The sequence below is a fragment of the Chanodichthys erythropterus genome, chromosome 16 (genome assembly GCF_024489055.1).
Source record: "Chanodichthys erythropterus isolate Z2021 chromosome 16, ASM2448905v1, whole genome shotgun sequence".
NCBI lineage: Eukaryota > Metazoa > Chordata > Actinopteri > Cypriniformes > Xenocyprididae > Chanodichthys > Chanodichthys erythropterus.
Genome location: NC_090236.1, coordinates 17571977 through 17597296, shown reverse-complemented (window position 1 = coordinate 17597296; position 25320 = coordinate 17571977). Strand labels below are relative to the sequence as shown.

The following is a 25320-nucleotide window of genomic DNA, read 5'->3' as shown; positions in this document are numbered from 1 at the left end:
AACACCTACGTAGTAGGAGGTCTTCTGTTTCTCTTTCAAAAGCCTCCTAGCTAAAATATGGTGCTCTCATTTCCAGCACTTCTGTGCTCAGTTCTCAAATGGAATGTTAATATGTAGGAAAGGGTGTGTGGGTACATTGTTAAAGGGAGGGAATTTAGGAAGTGGTGCTATTGTCAGGTCTGGTTATATTATAAACAGACTGAAGAAATGCAGTAAGCTCTTGACTTTTTCACTTCAAAAACAGTTACTTTATTCATAAAGATTAAGAAATGAGCTTTTCAAATAGATATTTTGGATTTGTGTTAAAAGGTTAACAAGCCATTTTAACCATTCAGGGGTTCGTTTCCCAAAAGCATCGTTAGCCAACTAACATCGCAAGATCCGTTGTTACTTACATAGTTCAATGATTTGGTGTTTCCTGAAACCATAGTGCAAACAAACATTCGCAAACTCCATCGAAAACTTGTGTGGTTGGAACGATGGCTCGAGCTGTGGTTAGAAGCATAGTTTCTTGTTTTTATGACATGTGGACTTAAAAAAAAATCCTTATCTTGAAAAAAATAAAGCTGACATTAAGTACAATGTATATATTTTATTTTGAATATATACAAATGTCATTTATATATTTTAGTTTGTCAAGAGATTTAAAGCACCGTTTTTGAAGAGTGCGCATGTGCTTTCGCATGTGTGTTTCGGGAAACAGCCGTGACTAGCAAGTTGATTTGTTCAACGATGCATCGTACTATGGTAGTTCAGCAGCGAGTTACATCGGGAAATGCATCCCAGGATGTGATGTTATATCCAAACCTTTAAACCTTAATTTTGATTCTACAGGTATACAGTAACTGAAAATACATCTGTCTATTACATTGGATACCATGTGTTAAAAGGTTAGTTCACCCCAAAAATGTAAATTCTGTCATGAATTACTCACCCTCATGTTGTTTCACACCCGCAAGACCTTCTTTCATCTTTGGAACACAAATTAAGATATTTTTGATGAAATCCGAGTTTTTTTTTTTACCTTGCATAGACAGCGATCTAACCACTTTTAAGGTCCAGAAAGATACTAAAGACATCATTAAAATAGTCGACGTGACTGTAGTGATTCAACCTTAATTTTATGAAGTGACGAGAATACTTTTTGTGCACAAAAACAAAACAAAAATAACTTTATTCAACAATATATTCTCTTCTGTGCCATTCTCCTATGTTTTTTAGGTTCAGCGCTTCAAACGACTCATTATTGGCCGGCTTAATGACAGAATTTTCATTTTTGGGTGAAATGGATTGTTGACATGAAATTTCAAGCAGTTTCCTGTGGTGTGACATGGTGTAATTTATCTAAAACTATTTTCAACAACCTTTTTCCAATTTGTCAATATTTTCTGTACATGCAACTCTTATGACCTCATATTAATTGAAAGGCTACATGGCAGGACCATTTATAATGAATTAAAGAAAAAAAGGTGATTAAAATGGTGAAAACAGGACCTAAAATATACATTTTCCCTTATACAGATCTGTATTTTAACGTAAAATGTTGATGTTAAAAAGTCATGAAATATGGACATCACCTACATGTAATAGGTAATGTCAAAGGGACTTTCCATTCAGCACTACTATGCTTATTTCTATGACTATTTAAAAATGTATATTTTAAATTTAGATTTAAAAAAATAATTATGCAACTTCACTTTGTACATTATAACTAAATAGTATGGATAATTACAATATTATGCAGTATGTGGTGGTTGTCACATGTATGTTCTGTGTTCCCTATTTAACTGTGTTTTTGGTTCTGTCCTGTGAGCTAGTTTTTCTCAGTCTCGTTATTTAGTCATTACATTCACCTGTGTCCTATTAATTATCTCGTCAGCTCCCTCATTTGTTCTAGTATTTATACTCTGTTTCTTTAAAGCAGAGTTCAGACTGCACGATTTTAGCCCCGATTTTGGCTCGCCGACAGGTTTTGAGAAATCGCAGACAAATGCCCGAAATCACAAGCAAATCGGAGCTCGTTCACACGAGTGACAATCACACAGTGTGAATGAGCAAAGACGCGATCTGAGAGAATCGTCGACGAGTCGCCGACACCCGTGAGATATTTGGCATGCTAAATATCTGGACCTGTCGGCGATTCAAAATCATGCTGTGTGAAAGTGTTCTGACTGAAAACTACATCGGCGATGACTGACAGTCAATGAGAGAGCAAGATACAGAGCAGCGGGGAGTTCGGGGAGGAGTTATAGACCACAATATCAGCGAGCATGGCTTCATTTCAGATAAACATTACAATTATATCAAACAGAAACAAAGCACAAACATTTGCTTGACCATCCGCAACAGCAGCACATTGAAAAGTTATTTATTTACCGCCAACTCTCATTGCAGAACACACAATCCACAGTCTCCCCATCCATTTCCTTATTTTTCTTTTCTTTTTCTTATATTCGCTGCAAATCAGCGCACAGGCAACTCGTATTGTAAGCTTCTTGCGGGCTACCGTTTTTAATAATAATAACAATAACTCCGGTCTTGCACGCGTGATATCGCGTTGTTTCCTTGTCACATCTCGCGTGTGTTTGGTTGTGAAACATAGTTTGCGTGCCAGACAGAGTTGTCGGCGATGCTTCCTGTTGTAAAGTCATGCAGTGTGAAACCTTCTGTCGCCGAGCCATCGTGCAGTATGAACACAGCAGCGACTGAATGCTGGCAGAGATAGTCATGCAGTGTGAAAAGAACAGTGACCCGACTACTTTGAAAATCGTGCAGTCTGAACTCGGCTTAAGTTGTTGTCTATTCTCATCTATGCTTAATGTGTGTGAAATTTATGCTGTTTGTCATTAAATTCCGGTTTGCTATTTATTCTCTTTAGTTGTTGTTTTTTTTTTTACACACCATTCTGTGACAGAAGAATGGACCAATACACTTTTTTGTTTATTACTTTTTTTTCCCCTCCTCCCTATCACCATGGACCTTCCTGCAGTTGCATGTCTAACAAACTATCCCATTCTATGCACGCCTCCCAGGGAGTGGTCCTCATAAGGATTTCTCCGCATGTGTGGAGTGGGTGTTGGTAAACAACGATTCGGCATTCACCATCTGCCTCGCGTAGCCTACCAGCACACTTCCACCTAACCCAGTGCCCAGTCAGCCTACACCCAGCCAGACGAAGCTAAAGCCTGATTCCACCGCAGACATGGGGCCTGCGCCTGCTGCAGAGAAAGAGCCAGCGAGCCCTGCTGAGTCATGTTCCATGTTCCCATGTGCTCCAGAGCCTAATATAAGGTCTGACCAAGTGCTTGAGTCGGAAACAACGCCTGTCCCCGAGGGAGTTTTAATGGAGCTTGAGGACTTAGATGGAAGCCCCGCCCACACTGAGTTCTGGGAACCTACTGAATTTTTTTGAGGTGAATTCCCTTTTTCTTCTGCCCCCACTGGTCCGTCCAGCATAAACTCTCTAGTGCCCCCGCTGGTCCTGTCCAGCCTGGAGTTTCCTAGGTCTCCTGAGTTTCCTGTGTCCCCAGAGTGTCTGCCCATCCTCCCTCTCCCACCTCCTCTTCCTAATCTAATTGTCATCAGCTCTTTCTCTGGTTCTTGTCAGTCCCTCAGCGCATCCACAATTGTTTCCCTGCAGTATGGCGGATACACCTTGTGTCTTCCATCGCCTTGGCGTGAGGATCTTCTGTCTCCGCCTCCAGCCACAGAGCCCTGGACTCCATCATGATTCCTCCCACCTGTGCCGCCACCATGAAACACTGTGCTGACTGTAGCCTGGGTCATAAGCAGCCCCCTTATGCTCCTGGCTCCTCCCTCTTTCCACTCCCCATGGAATATTTTGTTTGCCCTGGACTGTTTTTTTTTTTTGTTGTCGTCCACGCCCTCCTCCAGAGCCCCCTCCCTCCTCAGTTGAACTGTCTATGGCACGAGTTCCTCCTTTAATTACGTTCTGTGTTCCTACTTTAATCGCGTTTTTGCTTTGTCTAACATTTTTTTCTCCTCCTGAGTTTGTCATTAAATTCCTGTTTACTATTTATTCTCCTTCGTCATGCGATTTACTACATGCCATTCTGTGAACATGATATGAATGTTGTTTGAGCACAAATAGCATTTCTTCAATCTGTAAAACACCACAGATTCTAGTACAGCCTATAATATTTTCAAATCAGTGAAAAATCATAATTCATTATATATACTAAGCAACATAATTTTTCTTATTCATAAACATTCTTTGCTTGCTTACAAATTGCCATAAGCTTGTTTTTTTTTTTTTTGTTTTTTTTCGAAATGCACTAAAACTATGAAAACACTTCCTCATTTATGTCGCGAATCAACTCACTCTTCCATAACACTAGTAAAGGTTTGACCCAACACAATTACTGTCACTCATAAAACAATGACCTAAAAAAACCCTAACAGGTAGCATTATACAATGTTTTCTTTTGTAAAGTTTCTTTACACTCTGTGAAGAGTTTTGAAAAACTGACCTAAGTATTGAGAAATGTGTCCTAGCAATTGTAGATAACATTACAAGCCACAGTGGAAAGATGCATAACTCTCTCAAAACATATTCAATTACCGGTACGAGCCATTGACCTTTACACACTGTCTTCATGTACAGTACATTACATACCTGTGGTGCCAGTTCCCCATTGGTGATGATCCTGGCAATCAGACTCCATTTCCTGTTGCTGGTGGCGTTATGGATCATCTTCTTCCTGAGTAGCTCACCCACTGAGACATATTCAAAGCCATAGCGCTCTGCAATCTTCAGACACTGTGTACCTTTACCGCTGCCTGGGCCACCTGTTTATGAAGACAGCAGCGAGACATTTCAACCTAGACTGACTCATTATACTGACTCACTCTCATATAGGCAGACGCTCTAGAAAATGTAGCTATATGCAAGATATTTTCATATTCAGTATCAGTATACTAATATTCAGACAAACAACACAACCTTCGTTCATCTTCAGAGCACAAATTAAGATATTTTTCATAAAATCCGATGGCTCATGTGGCCTGCATTGATAGCAAGTTAACTTAGACTTTCAAATGTCCATTAAGGTACTAAAAAATATTTAAAACAGTTCATGTGACTACAATGGTTCAACCTTAATGTTATGAAGTGACAAGAATACTTTTTGTTCACCAAAACAACAAAAACGACTTTATTCAACAATATTTAGCACTCGTCACTGAACTTAACACTGCTTCATGAAGCTTCACTAATTTTTAGTTTCGAATCAGTGGTTCAAAGCACTGCCAAAGTCACGTGAACCATTGAAATTTCAAAACACTTATTACGCAATGAAGCATCATTTACTGAAATCACGTGACTTTGGCAGTTTGAGATTGTTTGATACACGCTCCGAACCACTGATTCAAAACAAAAGGTTTGTCAAGCTTCAAAGCTTCATGAAGCAGTGTTAAGTTCAGTGATGAGTGCTAGATATTGTTGAATAAAGTCATTATTTTGTTTTTTGGCACACAAAAAATATTCTTGTTGCTTCATGACATTATGGTTGAACCACTGTAGTTACATGAACTGTTTTAAATATATTTTTAGTACCTTTCTGGGCGTTTGAAAGTTTAAGTTAACTTGCTCTCAATGCAGGCCTCACGGGCCATCGGATTTTATCAAAAATATCTTAAATTGTGTTCCGAAGATGAACGAATATCTTACGGTGTGGAACGACATGAGGGTGAGTAATTAATGACAGAATTTAAATTTTTAGGTGAACTAACCCGTTAAGTAACTTAAATTTTAGTGATTTTAATCAGTGTTTTGAATAAATCAGTTGAGTGAATAATTCAATGACTCACTCATACAAACAGTCAATTGTTTTGATACCGAATTAATTGTCGCTTTTTAACAAATTTGTTGAATGAATGATTCAATGACTCATTCATAAAGACAGTCACTTATTGCCACTTTTTGGCATAACTATGTAACCTGCAGAAAGGGTTACTAAAAAAACCCCCACCAATACACAGGCTGACAGTCTGTGCGTAATGCCTGTTTCACACATACACTATTTGCAGTTCGTATGCGGGTACGTATGCAGTGTGGAAGCAGGATGGGCCCATTCTGCTTTCACATAACATGCAGGATTATTATTATCAGTCCTATAATTTGCTGATTTCATTGTTTTGTGCTCTCAACCTGTCTGTATTGGAACTTAACACGTTACAGACGAGACATGTGATTTCCTTGTGGGGGTACAGACAGGGTTTAGTATTTGTTGTAGCATTGTGTAGCCAATCAGCACTGTGATTGACAAATGAAATCTTTAGTATCAGCTGTGGGCCGGAGTTTGCACTGATTGCACTGGTTTGGGGGCAAAAAAAAAAAAAAATCACACATCTCTAACGTGCTAAGTTCCAATACAGTCAGGCGAAGTGAACAAAACAATGAAATCAGCAAATTATAGGACAAGAATTACAATTATTATAGACAATTTAATGTCATATTATACCAACACCAATGTGGATTATGGACTGAATGCCCAACAACTGATATCTGTTATCAGTCTCTGTTTCAGCCACTGAAATGCACATTAGTTGACCACTACAAGAAACAATATTAAAACCCTAAAAGTTTTCATACACGAAATATAAAGCCGATCAGTGATGGGAAACAATTACTACAGCTAATATCTCAGTAAGATAATACTGCAGGTGGGTGGTCACTTTACTGATGAGATATGGACATTCATTTGCTTGTGGGTTACATTCTGCACAGATAACGTTTCCCTGAGAAATGACATCAGTTAGCCTAAAGAGACATGCATGCTATTCAGGGAAGTCTGATAAGGCAGGAGGGAACTATCAGACAACTATCAGATATGTCTGAACTATTAGCAGCCCTACGACTCAGCGTCCCTGTTTACAGCAGGTATCCATCTCAAATGCATCCCCACTGACCTCATATAATTGGATTTTGACGAAGGGGGGGGGGGTCTCTGATTTCATGATCACATCATTTACGTCAGTGTGTTTCTGTATACTGAACAGAAAAGTCAACAAACTGCTGTTCTCAAATATAGCCTACTTAATCTAACAAACACAACATTTTAAGCGGGAGGCTCAGTTATTTTAGTCCAGTGCTGTACCTGTGTAAATAAATGAGTGATGCACCAGTACTAAACTTCTGACCAATAAAAATAAGCTGATAATTATTTTCATGTTATAGCGTGTTATAATTTGTTTAAATTAATAAAAAACATATTTAACCTTTACAAGAGAATTTAGGCATCACAACATTATAATGTACAGTACGAAAAATGCATTTTCATTTTGAAATTTCTAAACTTTATTTGAAATGTTATTTGTAGTAACTTTAAGTGAGCGTTAGATGATGGCAAAGGTAATCTAAACACGAAAATAGGCTATATGATAATGCTTTTATCCAAAGCAAATTATCTTTATCAATGCACATGTACTTTAGATGGTCATTTCCTTTTGATTTCACACATAATCTGTAAAGTTTAAAACTCTAATGATTTTTTTTTAAATTAGTAATAGACAAGTGAGTGGGGGTGACTTCTGTTATTCTGTCATCTGTTATTTTATTACACAAACTAGTGTTCAAAAGTTTAGATACATCGTTCAAGAATATGTTTTTGAAAGAAGTCTCTTATTGCTCACCAAGGCTGCATTTATTTGATCAAAGATACATTTTTAAAAATGTAATTTTCAGCATCACCACTCCAGTCTTCAGTGTCACATGATCCTTCAGAAATCATTCTAATATGATGATTTGGTGCTGAAGAAACATTTCTTATTATTATTATCAATGAAAACAATGAATCAGTTTATCAAAAACAAACAGTATTTAAAGCAAATTAAGTATCAATTTAACCCAACATTTTGAATTTTAGTGTGTTTCCATATAAATCCCAACATGAAATTCAAGTGCATATACACAGACACCAGCCTGTTTCTTTCCATTGGCTTGTTATCAGTGATGAAGTACCAAGTCTTTGGTCTTACCTATAATGAGGATGACTTTGGGTCTGGGTCTAGATGGGTCAAAGACTTCATATTCCTCTATGAGCTCTGCTGTCTCAGACAAGTCTGAGTCACTCTCTATGGAAAACTGGTTGATGGGTGGGAGGCGCTCGTACCTCCGATAAGGGAAGTTGGGGCTGTCCGGGAGAACTGCGTGGAAGAATGCAAATAGTTAGTCATGAGAGCTTCTGATGTCCTCAACAATAAAATGCAAAAGGTTCGGAGGAAAGCCCACTGATAGTCTATCATTGGAAGAATAGGTTTTGTTTAGAGGACGTGTTTTACTGTAGAGGTACTTTGCATTCATTTGCCTTTTTTCATTGCTTCGAGGTGGGTAGAACAATGTTGCCCAGCACAAAGACAGGAAAACCCCTACCGATGGTTGCCATGCCCTAACAACATCCAAATAATGAATAAAGAGCCTGCTGTGCAATACTCAACAACACAGCAGTTTGTGGCCAGTTCTAGTTTGCATGAATTTCAGCATCGCCTACAATTTAGAGTTGCGTCGGCTGATGACAACACCTCCTACTCACCATTTCGGAAAAAAGATCGGCGTGACTGCCCACCATTGAGAGGCGGTAATGACTTCTTCTCCTGTCCGACGAATGTGTCCCACCGAACTTTGTCAGTCCCACCGAGCTCCTTCACCTTCTTAAGGCAGGTCTCTAGATAGTCTAAAGGGTCATCCGGTCGGTAGTACATCAGACCAGTCAGCAGACTCTGGAAATCAGTAACAGATCAGGGAGGTATACTGTGTTAATTAATAATTATGTAAACACCATTTACATACATTTTTTATTATGTTCTAATCCAGTTATCTATGTACATACTAAGGGATACTGCAGCCTATTTGATATTATAATAAAAAAAAAAAAAAAAAAAAAAAATATATATATATATATATATATATATATATATATATATATATATATATATATATATATATATATATATATGTATATATATATATATATATTAAAAAAATAAAAATATACATATATACACAAACCAAAAATTATTCAGACATTTTTAATATTTTAGATATATTTTTACTAGTGGGTGCAGGACACTATAGTTCATTTAATAAAGTAAACTGTGACATATTATACACAAAAAATCTTCATACAGTGGACTACCAGTAAAATTTATACAAATTTGGAACCAAAAATTATTCAGACACTTTAACCTGACCATGTTTTGCTTAAGTGTTATCTGACATAATTAAGATTATTTTTTTCTGACACAGTTTATTTCTGAGATCTTGTCATATTTTATTACCATTTTTTTTTTATTTTTTTTTTATAGTGAATAAACTGTATTAATGAATGAAATGTTCAAGGTATCTGAATACATTTTGGGTTCACGGTATATATGAAGACTTCAGATGCAAAGCCTCTAATTTTCTTCTAAAATTAGCATTTTTATCAAACTCAGTAATTTCACTTTAATGGCAATTAATAGGTCCTTTTCAATGCCATTAAAGTGAAATAACTGAACATAAACATACAAGCTTGATAAAAATGCTCATTTTAGAAGATAATTTCAGGTACACACACACATGTACATACATGCAGCATATATATAATGAGTAGAGTCAGTTTTGGTTTCATTTCACTGTATTCGGCTCCTGTTATGCCTGTAGCATACCTGAGTTCCTAGTGTTCTTAATTAGTTACATGCACCTGTTTCTGTTCAGTTCATTTTGTCTCCCTGTGTATTTAAGCCCTATAGTTTCTTCAGTTCTTTGTTCGGTAGTGGCTGTGTTCTCCTGTTTCTGTTTAAATTTCCTTCGTCATACGATCACTCCAACCACTTGCGTCAATATATTGCAGTGTGGCACCTTTTCAAATGACTTTGACAACATATTGCTCATTCTTTGATAATTATTATGCATGATAATTGTATGACCCCCTTTAGCAACTATGGAACATATAATTTGTTTAAATGATTTAAAATGAACTATTGAATGCAAAAAAAAAAAAAAAAAAAAAGTGATTAAATGGTTGAAAAAGAAATTGTTATGAGTGACAGCTCCTTAAATACATACCTTTCTATACATTTGAAATACCCTAATGCAAATCATCATCATCATCATCATCATCATCATCCTCATATGGCCAGAATATTCCAAAGCAAGTTCCAAACTCTCTAAGCAAGAGGACATACAGTAAATAAGCACTAACAGTACAGAATCGAAATGATCCTATTGTTCTCAAAACAATAGTAAAATAATAGTAGGTCACTGTAAAATTCCGTTGAAACCAGTCATTAAATAAGCCTGTTATAACCTGTTATTTTCTGTATGACTTGACTTTGAGAGGCATGTGTAGGCTTCTGACAGCACGCCTACCATAATAAACAACGATTGACAATCGGCGATGTTGACTCGCTTAGTTTCAGACCCGATCGGCAGCTTCGTGCGTAAAAACGCAAACACACTATAGCAAATAAGGGCGTAAATAACCCTCTCTAATTTATATAGCATATAATCTAATCTAATGCAACACTCAGCCATTCGGTCAGCTTACATTATTTACAGCATGTACATCTTTAAATAAACCACTACATTTTAATAATGAATCATCAACTTTATATGACCTTTTTTTAATATCTGTGTATCGAATCAACAATATAGGCATTCGCATATTTCAGTACTGATTCCCAACAATCAGGCATCCCAATGCTAGTAACTTCTTCATGTTATTTTTATTTTTAACGGCTATGATGTGGAAACATCTTCTTTAGGTTTCCCCACAACAAAAGTTCACACATAAATGCTCACCTCAAAAAGCTGAGGTATCTCTCTTCTGGAGAGATATTCCTTTGCATCGTTGGTGTTCATATCTGTTTCGGGAAAACTCTCGATCCTGTTGAGTTGACTGTAGAATGTATTCTGTTGCAGGTTCACAAATCCGTGATGTTGTTGCGATCTTAACGCATTCTCCAAGTGCCTACTAAACTAGATAGAGAAAGACAGCTTCGCTCTCAGTAAATCGTTGTGCATGTTACATGCTTGATCCAACCTCTCCTTTTGTCTTGCTCTTAGTATCTCACGTCAGTGTTTGAAACCGCCGACACAACGCGATACACCTGCACGCTGCCCGCGCGCTTATGGAGTGACTCGTGTTTGGCCAGCTGATGCGCGCGTCCTGACGACAGATGCGCGTCTCTGGAGTTCAGAGGAGGAAATTAGAGCATGTTAGCGAGAGATGCTGTGTGTAAAAAAAGCGCTTAAAAAGTTTTGATAGGCCTATTTAGATTATTTAAAACATAAATATTGTTTGAATAGGCCTATATCTTGTATTGTGTGCACATGACAACGTTTTCAAGCATTTAGGCTAGCCTACTGTATTTTTAATATGTTGCCTTAAGGAATAATTAATAGTTTAAACATTAATATTTTACATAGGTCATAATACAGTGTACAATATTTTAACATGTATCCATTATATATCACATTGTAACCTATATAGTAACAGTCTGACATAGTTTTCACAGTGAGTGTCACACAGGCACCAAATGCTTGATGGATTTGAACATTTTTAGCCTCCATCTGTCCTACAGTCTCACTTAATCCATTGTCAGTGTTCCAGTGCTGCTGATAAATAGGCCTAGAAATATAACATTGTGTAAATCGTGTAAGTGGAATTCTCAAGCATCCATCATGTGAGATGAGATGAGCTGCTGCTCTGGCCTGAAGTGATGAAGAAAATGAAGCCTGTTGAAAACAAATGAAAACAAATAGCCTGTTTCAGTTTAATCTGGTGTAGTTTATAATCATTCTTGCAATGCTCTTGAAATTCAGTTGGCTAATTGTGGTTATAAAAATGATAGGCCTATAAATAGCTACTTATCATTTTATAAAATGAACAAATAAGTATGTTAAACATTTTTCAATGCCTCATTTCCCCCCCCCCCCCCCCATATGGTAGCTAAACGAGACCAGGGACACCCAATTTATGGTACCTGGGATAAAAGTTCTATGGGAGGGTCCAGTGTGTAGTAGGCTAGCCTATAGCCTACAATATATCTTTGATATGTGACAAAAATAACAATCGTTATGACAACAGAGCAGTGACATGGTGAACAAGCCAAACCTGTTACTATAGCTATCATTTTTGACTGATTGACTGGACTGCTGTGTTGACCAATTAGCATGCACTATCTGTTTTATAAAGAGTAATGGTTTATCACTGAAAAGACTATATACATTAACATTCAGAACACTTATTATTTCTAATAAGTGATAAAATGTAATGCATAATCATATATTAGTGTCCTGCGTCCGCTTTTTCTAAATATCGGAGCAGAGGTATGACTTTTATTTAGGAAAATGGGACTTTTAATCAAACCGGAAGTAAAGCGCTTCCTGGTTGCCGTTGTAAGTGTAGCCAGTCACTAAACCGGTGACTAACTGAAATGGATTACTACAATTTAATAGCAATATGTGCATGTATTCATTTGCTTGTTTTCATGCCACATGTATACAGTAATTATGTTGAGGTAAGTGTCTTTATTCATAGCTGTTGTGAAGCGTCACTTTGATTCATTGAACGGGCAGTGAAGCTTTCAGCAGTAATATTCTCAGCTCAGCATTAAGGTTTCTTTTTTAAATGTTTCTTTTATTATGTTATGTCTATTTTATATATACACACACACAAACACACATACATTTACATATACTGAGCTTGGTTGATTTGAAAGCGTGCTTGTGATGCCCAAAAATACAGTACTGTATAGGTAGGCAGCTTACTAGGTTTTGAAACACAGCTTGTGTGTTACATTATGATGACCAGTTTGTTCTAAACAGCACATTTCTGTGGGCATTTGGTTTTGTTTAATCAGTCAACTATTTATGTCATTATGTTTCCTCACAGTTTTCTGTTCAGATGACAACAAAGCAAAAGTCTGTCAGTCATTTCTTTGTCATCTTACTTGCAATTTTGCAAAACATTTTGAAAGAATGAGCAAATGTAAAATATCATGTTTTTTTTTTTCAGAACTAGTTTTCAAACGTAATAACTGCAATATATTGTCAGTGTTGTAATTCACTCTGTGCAAGACTGTCTTGTCATCTTCAAATGTTTTCTTTCAGTTCTTTCTTACATTGGATGTGATGTGTTCAAACATCCACATCCACACAAATACATAATTTTCACAATATAAATGGCAGCAATATAAAATATATTCACAATATAAATGTCAAAAAAATTATAAAATTTTAATTTTTCTTTGGATTCCGTGGCCTCATTTTAAAGCTAACACAAATATTTTTGACATGCTTAAAAAAAAAAAAAATAGTGTGCTATTTTATACAGTAATTTTGTATTGAATGTAAATGTCTAGTGTACTTCAAAACTTTAAAGTATATTTTTAAAAACTTGCAGATAATATATTAATGAACTAAAAGACCACTTTCACTACTTTTTCTAAACTTAAAAAGTGTAGTATTTTCAAGTAAAAGTTTTACTTCACACGCAGACACAAAATCATCATGTTTTAAATAAGTAAACATATTCTGATGTGATAACTAACATAATAAAGCACATGCATAGTACTTAATTATAACTTTAAATGTTATTTAATGTAACTTTAAATGTGTTATTTGATTTGACGGTACACTTTAACCATATTTCATAGACAATAAAAGTAATCATGAAATTACATATTAAGGTTAGGTCCCATTTAAGTGGGGCAGAAAACACTCCAACTTATTGCATTTAATTGTAAATAACATGCAATTTATTGTCTAAAAAACATTACATTCAGTTTGCACCAGTATGTTATTTTAAAGTATATTATTTCCATAATAAGTACTCTTAAAGGTGCAGTGTGTACAATTTAGGAGGATCTATTGACAGAAATGGAATATAATATACATAACTATGTTTTCAGTGGTCTGTAAAGACATAATGAACCGTTATGTTTTTATTACCTTAAAATGAGCCATGTTTCTACAGTAGCCCTAAACGGACAAACTGCTCTAAAGTGTGCGTTTCATCACTGTGTTTCACTAAGTTGTTTTTCTTCTTCGTTGGTGTTTTTAGAGGCAGCTTGCATCGCCACTACTCACTACGCACAAAGAAGAAGTAGTAGTAGTAATAGTTGTAGTAGTAGTCGTCTGGTTTAATAGAGGCAGAGTCCGTTCTTTGTTAGAAGTAAGTACACGCTCAGTGCTTGACTGGCTACTCTCTGCTGTCTCAGACGACAACATCTTTGTCCTGTATCGGCCACCGTAGCTTCTCTGTGTGCTTCGAAATGGAGGGCTGAGCGGTGGACAGCAATTCACAACCTCAGTGCTAGATGCCTCTAAAATTTACACACTGCATCTTTAAAAAAAAGGAAACAGAAAAAGTATGCTACAGTGTACTTCTTTTGACAAGGATTATTCTTTTTTTTAGCACTTTGCTACTATATTACTTCCATAATATCAGTGCCTTTCATAAACTTTCATACAGTGGCGAAAATGAACAAAGTCTATATGTATGGCCTTATTTTGCTGTTCTTTTCTCCTTGAATTTAACTAAAAGAGGTCATTTTTACATTTCACAGATTGATTAAAATAATAATGCAGTTATAGTCTGCATTAAGGAGACACAAAACATGTACAAATATACAAAGGAATCAAATGTTTCAAATTGAGTTGAGTTGAAATTGTTTAGTCTTGCTCATCTGTACACCATTAATTGAGCAATTTCATTTTGTAATTGTTGTTTAGAAACAAGCTGGACAGTTTTTCAGCAGTGGCCACACCAACAACTGGGCAGTCCTCGTAAGTTTGACTTTTGAAAATGTATAAGGATTTTTTATGCATAAAATCATAAACGTGCTAAAACATAATGACAGAACAACATATGCTAAGCATACTGTTTTCATATAGCCCTTAATTGTTCAACATGGTAAACTACATTCTCACTGTCAACTTACATATTAGAGCAGTAGTTCTCGACCTTTCTAACTCCAAGGCCCCCCATTGTTTTCAAAAATATTTGAAGGCCTCTTGAAAATATTTTTTTAATCACAATTTCCCCCTGATAATTTTTTTTTATTTTTAATACATTAAATATATATATGAATATACAATTTCACAACTTGTTGTCTTAATGGCTGCCTTTTCCATGATTTTTGTAGGTCTGCACGTCTAGATTCTGGTTTAATTATCGGCATGTGGCGAACACGCTGTCAGTATACAGGAGCGTAAAGAGACTGGGCATTCCAGACAGGTAAACTTCAGGTGATTTACTTCAATTATGTTGTTAAGTGTCTTTTCTAGACACAATTAAAAAATAGTGAACTGGCTTTTTCCATCACAATATAATTGGACCAATCCCTTGTATATCAACTATTTTTCTCTCCTGGTGACATATTATTTATATAGTCTTTTACCCATTGTTTTTCCATTGCTTAATTTGTGTTGTCCAGAGATAGCAGCATATGTGCTCTTTTGTCACAATGAGGCAGTGATATTTGTGTCTCTAGCCACAGTAAAAGTCTTCCTGTCTACTCTGATTAGATGTGTTTGCTCTGCTTTTCCAGTCACATTGTGCTGATGCTAGCCGATGATATGGCCTGTAACTATAGAAACCCCAAACCAGCCACTGTGTTCAGTCATAAGAATATGGAGCTCAATGTGTATGGAGACGATGTGGAGGTGGATTACCGTGGATATGAGGTGAAGCTGCTCTTGGTTTTAAATTAATATCACTAATATTGGATGTTGAAAGCTCTGCTAGTTGTTTCAGCACAAGAAAATGATTTAAACTTAATGAAAACAAAGTCAAAGCAGAATCAACCACATTTCTGAGCAATACACAAGTGTTTTTGAGTAAATCAGTTGAGTGAATGATTCAGTTACTTACAGTTACTTGTCGCCTGTCTGCCATAACAGAGTAACCTGCACTGTCACTGTAAATCCATATAGATCTAAAGTGAAAGACTTAAAGTCAGACCAACCTTTTCGCTTGCTTGTTGTGACAGTTATTTCTTGGTTTAAAGGCATTTCTTTTTGTTTTGCAGGTCACAGTAGAGAACTTCCTGCGAGTTCTGACAGGGCGTCTTCCCCCCAGCACCCCTCGATCCAAACGTCTGCTATCAGACGACCGCAGCAACATTCTCATCTACCTGACGGGTCAGACTGTTAACAGACTCATTGCTGGCTGTTTTTTTTTTTTTTTTATTCCTCCTTTTTCCTGAATCCATGACTCTCCATTTTCACAGGTCATGGTGGAAATGGCTTCCTGAAGTTCCAGGATTCTGAGGAGATCAGCAACATGGAGCTGGCTGATGCTTTTGAGCAGATGTGGCAAAAGAGGAGGTAATTATAGAAAGAGCTACAGTGGAAATGCAGTAACTGTTATGTATTTGGCATGATTTCATTAATGTATACATGGTGTTGGATCGTGGTGAAAGAGCTGGGCTGATAATTGAATGGGTATAGGTTTGAATCCCTCCATGGATATCACTGTTCTGCCCTTGAGCCATGTCACCTTAGGCTGTTCCAGGGAGACTGCCACTATAATGAGTGTACTGTGAAATGATTTCGATAAAAATGTGCATAGAAACTAAATTAGTAAGATAAATTAGAACCAGCAACCATTCACTTGCCGTCTTTGAATTTGATTGGCCGAGTGTACGATGTACATTTTAGGACATCCTCAGATCTCAGTCATCTGATGAAAAGGAATCATGCCTCAAACAGAAAGGCATCAGGATGAAACAGCATCACGCCTCAGACTGAAAGGCTTCAGGTCTCAGGAAAAACAACATCATTTAGTACAATAGTATAGTACAGTTCGTACAAGTAGGCATCACGTGAAACGGCCTCAGACTAATAGGCATCAGAAAATATAACAGAATATCTTGTTTTATTACTGTTTTAATTAAATGTTACACTGGTTAAGTTGTATAGAACATGTCCTACTGCAATTATTTTGTAAATTAGTATTATTCATGAGTTTTATTTGCATGTTTAAAAATTCAGCTAAATGACACATTGCAGCTAGCTAGCTTGTATGTTGGCAATCTATAGTTAAGCTAAAGAGATATTTGGAGCTATTAAGCCAAGCGCACACCAAGCCAATGATTGGCCGTCAGGCAGTGTCAGTCCCTTTTTTGAGCGTCAGCCAACTTAGTTTTTTTCTGTGTGTTCTGCACCTTTGGTTTTGGACAGTCAGACACTGTCAGTTTTTTCTGGGCCGATTCAGGGCTGTTGGTCAGAGAGAAAACTCTGATTGGCTGTTTAGTTTAGTGAACGAGTCAGTGAATGGGAATAATAGCAAAACAGCCAACAAAGAAGTCAAGACACTACAGGCATAATGCTGTTATCATTTTACGTCATCTTATGTCATCCCGGGTCCTGCTTTTATGATATTATTTTGCCCGCCCCAGCCTGCCCCGCACCACTGTATCTATTTTTACAACCTGCCCCGCCCTGCACCCGCGACCATTAAATAGACATACTAGGCATTGTAATGTAAATGAAAACAGCCTTTATTTTAGCCTGAAAGTGCTTGGAAACATCGCCCTGTAAACTGGCAACAACATACGATTATGAATATGAACCATAAATACATAAATCTCGACAGCACAATTCAACATAAGTGTCTGTGACCTCGGACTTGACATGTGCTGCTACTTTACTTTTGAGGAAAGCGGTAATATTTTGAGACTTGTCACTGACACCCCAGAAATATGTCTTGACATGCTGGAAGTGCCCGTGTTGTGGCTCTCGTGTTTGTATATTTTTTCATACGAGTTGCACTTCACGTAGCCGATACTGCTGTTGTCTCCTGCTATTTCCAACTAGTTCTGAGAACCGGTCCCAAACATTGGATTTAGCAGCCTGACCTTTTTTTCTTTTAATTATGTAAATTCCTGACCTCGATTTCTCCCGCACCTCATCTTCCATCTTCACTTTTATTTCTCTGTTTTTGTTGTTGTGGCTGGCTGTGGGAGCTGCTAGGCGCGCCGCTTTCGTGACGTGTCACGTGATGCCAAAGGTTTGGGGACATCATGCAAGTTACGTTGCTACGGCCTTCGTATTGTAACTTTATCAAAGAACCTAATAAAATATGAAAATAGATATTCACAAATATTTAATATAGGCTATAGGGAATTGCACGCAACATATATGGATTTTTTTTTTTTATGCAAATAATGCAAATAAAGTGACAATTTCTTTCCCCGCCCCACAGGTTACCAGTTACCGCGGGTAACCAGTGGGCTGGGTTCACTAGCGTGCGTTACTGTTCACGCACAGTCGAACGCACAACCTTGGAAAGTATACTTCATTTGACTCCATAATTCCATAATTGAAGATTGGTCCATTCAGGCGTTCGACGTATGCACAGTTTTGAGCAATGTCTCGTCACAAGTTATAACCTGTGTAAACATCTTTGCATTCATTTCATGCTAGAGTTGTACAAATGAGAGTGCTTTCTAACCTCTTCACACAATCTCTCATCTATGTAGGCCTCCATTGTCGCTGTAGCTTGCATGCGTTCCGGTCTGTTCTGTTTATGCAGTTTTTCTTTGACTACCTTATGAATCGACGCCCCCAGGGCACGGTTGCCACCTTGAGGATAAACTAATTACTGCAAAAAAATAATAATATATGCGCATGTGCGACCTCCGCATGGTTACAAAAATCCAGCTGTGCACATACAGTATGCGCATACTCTTCTGATGACGGAATTCGCGTCACAATACGCGTAAAAGTGAACTATACTTTGGGCTTTACTTGAGTGTTTCTGGGCGAATATTTTAATATCAACATGAGCCGAGCGGAAAAGAAAGTTATCAGCATGAATGATATTCAAAGCAGTAAGCACGCACTGCTTTGTTTACATATTTTGTATCTGAGGCCTGCAGTGTGGGATTCCCTTTTAAAGGATGAATATATCTGGAGAAATAGACAGTCTGCTTTACACGCAGGCGCAGAATGCACGTGTAAGCTGACAGTCAGCTGTAGTGTTCAAGTGCAGTTTTTTCCCCCTGAACCAGGCGACGTGATGTGACAACATGGTCGGCTTTCATCAGCGCTAGTTTGTTGGTGTTGGTTTGGTATGTCCCTACCTTTAGACTGCATTATTATAAGACCAGCGCTGCTTTGTGTACAGAGGTTACCAGCAAAGCAGCTCTATTTCTGCTGTTCTAAAAGCGCCATTTACTGTCAGAGAGCGGATTTACATTTTCATTCAGCCTGTTGCGGTTTTTCTGCAGACCGGTGTGAAATCGGCATGTTCTCTTCTATATAGAACTTTACCACAGTGTAACATTTGATTAAAACTGTAAAATGCATCAGGTACAGCTTATCTTCGGTCTTAACCTCTCTCTCTCTCTCTCTCTCTCTCTTTTTTTATTTTTGTTTTTGCTTTATGAAATGAATACCATCAAAAGGCTGCTTGATATTGGAAAAAAAAACTGACATTGCATTATTTTGTTTTTCAAAATTCAATAACAGTTTCACCAGATGACATGAATAGTTTTATTTGGAAAGAATGAATCATTCTAGAATAATTAAAGGTGCCCTAGAATTAAATATTTAATTTACCTTGGCATAGTTGAATTAAAAAAAAAAAAGCGACACTGTTACTGTTTTTTCAAGTTTAATACTGTTAAGCAGCTGCATTGAACCAAACTATTAGGGGTGGGCGATAAGAAAAAAAACTTATTTTACGATATGAGAAATTATATTTCACAATAATATAAATCACAATATAGATTTTTGTGTTATTTTATCTAATTTCTGTATTAAAAATAAGAATGAATACTCCACACAATGGGCATTTTGACATAACTGCATGTGTATTCGACCAATTTGTCAATCGCATGCTGAGAGACGCAGCTTTCTGTTCATGTGCTTACATTGTGTGTCAGCCAGCATGTGCACTGCATTAAGTTCCTTTTCAGGATATATTGTGCTTATAACTGACGCAGGCATCATCCAATCGGATCGCCTTATGCAAATATCCTAGAGCAGTTGCTAGCCAGTTGCGTTTGTGCAACACCAGAAAGTAATGTAATTGGCTGTTATCACTATAACGGTTGCGTCAGCACAAGCTTCAGATGTGCCCTCCGTCAAGCATTGACGCTGACACCCCGTGTGAATGCAGCGTGAAGCCTCGTTTACACTGCACACGTCTGCGGTGCGTTACGGCTCGGGCAAGGTTTTGTTCCGTCCTCTGAGCGGTGTCAACTCACACCAGAAGCATTTCAGAAGCGAAGCAGCTGGATTCGCGAGACCACTAGATTTTTTCTGTCCAACGTTGTTTTCGTTGATTTTTCTCGTGTTTTTAATGGCTAAATTGTTATATTTGGTCCGGTTTTATTGTGTTTATTGCTATGCCATACTTTATTTTGCTGTAGCCATACAGATAAAGTTAATACACTTAAAATTCTAGTTATGGACAACAAAAACAAAGAAATTTCAAGTTTTTCAATCTCTTGTCGTCAGTTTCTGGCATCCTAGTGATGTGAAATATGAGCGTGAGTCTACACAGGGTGATTATTTTGACTTTATTTTGTATTTGAGCTGCGCGTCTTGGACGTGGCGTCTGTCAAAAATAGGCGAGGCGCCTATCTTTAGCGCAGCGGTGCAGTGAGCTTCTCAAACGCACCGCGGCGCGGCTGGTGAAAACACAAGCATTGACTAGAGTGGCCGCGTATCAGCTCCGGTAGATGCGTTGCAACCGTAACGTGCCACACACGCGTGCAGTGTAAACAAGGCTTAAACAAGGCTTTACAGCTGCGACGCCGCTACTGGAGCTGATACGCAGCCACTCTAGTCAATGTTTATGACAATTTACAAATATCATGTTATCATAGATCATGTCAGTTATTAGTGCTCCATCTGCCATTTTTCACTGTTGTCCTTGCTTGGTTACCTGCATAAAGTCTGATTCAGCTGTGCACAGATCCAGATGTTAATACTGGCTTGTCTAATGCCTTGAACATGGGCTGGCATATGCAAATATTGGGGGCATACATATTACTGATCCCAACTGTTACATAACAGTCTGTGTTTTGTTGAGATTCGCCTGTTCTTCGAAGATCTTTTAAACAAATGAGATTTACATAAGAAGGAGGAAACAATGGAGTTTGAGACTCACTGTATGTCATTTCCATACACTGAACTCTTGTTATTTAACTATGCCAAGGTAAATTCAATTTTCAATTCTATGGCACCTTTAAATATAAATGCCTTTCTGGTCTGATTTGTGATAGGAAAAGGGAGAAGAGCGAGTTTGGCAAAAGTCAGATTCGAACCCATGTCGATCTCGTCAAAAGCTACTTTCACATGCCATACACCCTACAGCCTACACCACTACAGATGTTACACAGAACTCATCTTTTTAATATTTAACTGAAAACATTCGATGGTTAAATTACAGCCTGTGCACAATTCCCTGTTTTGGGTTGACACAAACAACTTACCAGTGTGAAAAGATATAAGTTCATGCTTCTTTTCTTTGCTTCCCTGCCATCTTGTTTGAATTTTTTTCTGAAATCTCCAAACCGGTCACGTGATCGGCTGCTAGCATTCTGATTGGAGGATCTCAAAAAATTGCCCACGACTGTTCTAAAGTATACAGATAGAAATGTATTGCTCGTTCTCAATGGGAAAGTGCAGAAGCAACATTGCTCGGTAACATTGCTCAAAAAGTTGCCCTGTGTATCATCACTTTCAGTCTGCATTAGTGATGGTGAGTTTTCAATGGGTCTCTGCAGGTTACATTGTTATGACAGCAATGAATTTATGAGCAAGTCATTGAATCATTCATTCAACTGATTTGTCTACATTGTTATTATTAAATATAATAATAATAATAATACTTATTATTATTATTATTGTTGTTGTTATATAGTTATATTTAATGGGCTCCATAAAGCCAACAGTGTGAATGCCGGAGAAAACTGAAGTGGAGAATTTTTGTTTTTTTTTTTGTTTTTTTGGTTTGTTTTTTAAAGAAGTATTTAGCATCTATTTTTTTGTTTTTTTTAGTATTTTCATGCTAAAAACCACTAAAATTTTAAAGGGGATATATTTTAAAAATGGAGTTTTGCATCTTTGGCACCTTTTCTACCCAGATTATCTTTCATTCCTGATTCATTCAGGAATAAAACCATTGACTGTCTTTATGAGTAAGTCATTGAAGCATTCACTCAACTGATTGTATAACCACTGATTCATTCAGTAACGGCACTAACTGTTGTTTGATTCTGCTTTGGTTTCATTTGGAACTATTTTCGTTGGCTGAAGAAAAATAAAGTACTTAGCAATATGTAAGTTATGTCTTAAATGTATGTTACTCAATATAAACTTTTATTGAATGCTTATTCAATCAGCAAATGTATTTGTTAAGCTTAATCATTGTTTCTCAATTGCTGCTTTTAGAGGAAATTGCAGAAATTGATTAAAACAAATCCAAAACACACATTAAGTACCATCAAAGTGCAACATGAAACATGCATTCTAGTCTTTATTGTGCAGCTCCTAGATACAGTATTGATGTACATGGCTGAAGCGCTGCAGCTGCCTAATGTATTAATTGTGCGTTATAAATGCTCTAATAGGCTGTTTAGGTTCCAGCACTGTGTAAACATTGTAAGCTGGTGTGAGGTGCAATGAGAGCTTCCTCTCTTCCTGTAGAGCACTACAGCACAGGATGTTTTGTGCCTGTCAATGTGGTAATTGCAGGCTTGATCCAATAAATTAGTGAAGCCCCTTTTGTGCTTCATTGCTCCCCCATTACATCTCTGGTTTATGCAATTCCAAGCCATCTCATTCTCTCTCTCTCACTCGACTGAGATGGCCAGAAGTGGTTTCTAATTTTTATTATATATATATTTTTTTGTGAATGGAGCATTAATGGGTGCTGGGTTCTTGGTTACCATGGCAACAACTTGCAGAGAGTGCTGTGTTGGTTGTATTTCAGTGGGTTTCAGACAGCCTTGAGCCCTGTGCTTCAGGTCAGATCTGTCTCTTATTGTTTCACAAACGATATTAAGCTGCAACATTATACATCAAAAGTGGTTTAAAGTTGAAAAAAGTTGACTGGCTCTAAAACGACCTACTTTCTTTGCAGGTACAATGAGTTGTTGTTCATCATAGACACGTGCCAGGGGGCATCCATGTATGAGAGGTTTTACTCGCCGAACCTCATGGCTCTGGCCAGCAGCCAAGTGGGAGAGGACTCGCTCTCAGTGAGTCAAACCTGATGCGCTTGATCTTCTGCACAGCCATTATAGCTGTTGAATAACCTTTGAAAAACACACATGAAAAATTTATAGACAAAAAAGATTTTGGGCATTAAATGGATAGGAATTCACAGGGATTTGGGATTAGTCTAGAATCAAACCTACACCTCCCAAATTAGCACCAAGGCTTGGTGTGTCCCTAAATCATGCTAACTACTAGATCACATCTTGGATTGATTCAATTCGTTAAAATACAGTTCAAAAGTTTGGGGTCAGAAAGAGTTTTTTTTTTTTTTTAAGAAATTAATAATAGAGCAAGGATCCATTAAATGAATCACACATGACTGTGAAGACATTTATAATGTATCAAAGGATTTCTACTTCAAATAAATGCTGTACTTTTTGAATTTTGTATTCATTAACAAATCCTGAAAAAATATATTTAGCTTTGCCATCAAATCTGTAAAGCATATTATAAAACAGTTAGTTCCTGTCCTTGATTCTGATTGGTCAATAGCTGTGTTTTATTCACAATAAAACACTGCTATGACCGCTTCAACCAATGGTTCTGTGTATCGCTACACAACACCCTTAGCAACAACTCTTAGCAACGTAAAAATAGTTAGTTCTCATTGAAGCTTACTGTATTATGTAGTATTGTGCAAAGAGTGTAGTATTGTGAGAAAGAGTATTGTGAGAAAGAGTGGTTGAAAGCTATTTGCAGAGTGTATTACCTGCATTCAGATTTAGCATTTTCCTTCAGGTCAGTCCTATGTTCATGTATTATCTTGTCCTTTTAACAGTTAAAGGGATAGTTCACCCAAAAATGAAAATTTGATGTTTATCTGCTTACCCCCAGTGCATCCAAGATGTAGGTGACTTTTTTTCTTCAGTCGAACGCAAATTATGATTTTTAACTGCAACCGCTGCCGTCTGTCAGTCAAATAATAGCAGTAGATGGGAACTTCAACTATAACAGTAAATAAAACTTCCTTAGACAAATCAAAATTAAAACCTGTGGCTCGTGATGACACATTAATGTCCTAAGAGACGAAACGATCGGTTTGTGCGAGAAACCGAACATTATTTATATAATTTTTACCTCTAATACACCACTATGTCCAACTTCGTTCAGCTTCCTGTTAGTGAGGTCAAAAAACACGTTCTGTTGACGGAAGTGATGTCTCGCCCATATACTTCAATGAGAGCGAGACATCACTTCCGTTGTCAGAGCGCGATCCGACATCACTAGCCGGAAGTTGAACGAAGTTGGACATAGTGGTGTATTAGAGGTAAAAAATTATATAAATACTGTTTGGTTTCTCACACAAACCGATCGTTTCGTGTCTTAGGACATCAATGTGCCGTCACGAGCCGCAGGGTTTAATTTTGATTTGTCTATGGAAGATTTTTCGACTCTTATTGTTCAAGTTCCCAATCACTGTTATTATTTTACTGACAGACGGCAGCGGTTGCAGTTAAAAATCATAATTTGCGTTCGACTGAAGAAAAAAAGTCATCTACATCTTGGATGCCCTGGGGGTAAGCAGATAAACATCAAATTTTCATTTTTGGGTGAACTATCCCTTTAAGGGGTTTTCCTGTGACTAACAGCGCTAGTCTTTTCAATATAAAAGTCTTCGTTACCGACTGAAACACTCATAAAGACAGAATTTGCCACCATCTAATGGCATAATAATGTAACTTCTGTTGCTGTTCACTGTCTGGGACTATTTTTTCCGGTGAAAGGAAGGCTTTTAGTGGAAGTTTACTTCATGAAAGTTGCATTGATACATTATTTTTGGCTTTAATAATTGTATTGTGTGGTAACCGTTTTATAAAAGCAATAAGGTACTCAAGGCTAGTGCTGTATTTTGAATAGGTCATGGCTGAAGGGGTTGGAGGCACTCTGCTTTGCGTCATGCCTAACAACGGCCTTTAGCCATGACTTATTCATGATACTGCACAGCCTCTCGTACCTTATTGCTTACTTAAAATATATTAAAATAGAAAACTTTCAATTTCAGTAATATCTCAATTTGTACTGTATTTTTGAACAAATAAATGCATACTTGGTGAGAATGAGACTTCCTTCAGGAAAAA

At 37.2% G+C, this 25320-nt stretch overlaps 2 protein-coding genes across 2 annotated transcripts in view; one reads left to right on the top strand and one right to left on the bottom strand.

Annotated features, from left to right (window-relative positions):
* ak5 (adenylate kinase 5) overlaps positions 1-11114 on the bottom strand; it is a 139767-nt gene extending 128653 nt beyond the window's left edge. Inside the window, exons 1-4 of the mRNA XM_067362955.1 lie at positions 10802-11114; positions 8553-8739; positions 7999-8166; positions 4637-4809 (exon numbers count right to left, since the gene is read on the bottom strand). Of these exons, the coding sequence (XP_067219056.1) occupies positions 4637-4809; positions 7999-8166; positions 8553-8739; positions 10802-10861 (588 nt within the window). The 5' untranslated portion in view covers positions 10862-11114. The remainder of the gene's footprint in view (positions 1-4636; positions 4810-7998; positions 8167-8552; positions 8740-10801) is intronic.
* A 1270-nt stretch (positions 11115-12384) lies between these two features.
* Positions 12385-25320, top strand: part of pigk (phosphatidylinositol glycan anchor biosynthesis, class K) — a 46859-nt gene continuing 33923 nt past the window's right edge. The window contains exons 1-7 of the mRNA XM_067363058.1: positions 12385-12522; positions 14738-14791; positions 15151-15242; positions 15556-15691; positions 16036-16147; positions 16237-16333; positions 23106-23223. Coding sequence (XP_067219159.1) covers positions 12439-12522; positions 14738-14791; positions 15151-15242; positions 15556-15691; positions 16036-16147; positions 16237-16333; positions 23106-23223 — 693 coding nt within the window. The 5' untranslated portion in view covers positions 12385-12438. The remainder of the gene's footprint in view (positions 12523-14737; positions 14792-15150; positions 15243-15555; positions 15692-16035; positions 16148-16236; positions 16334-23105; positions 23224-25320) is intronic.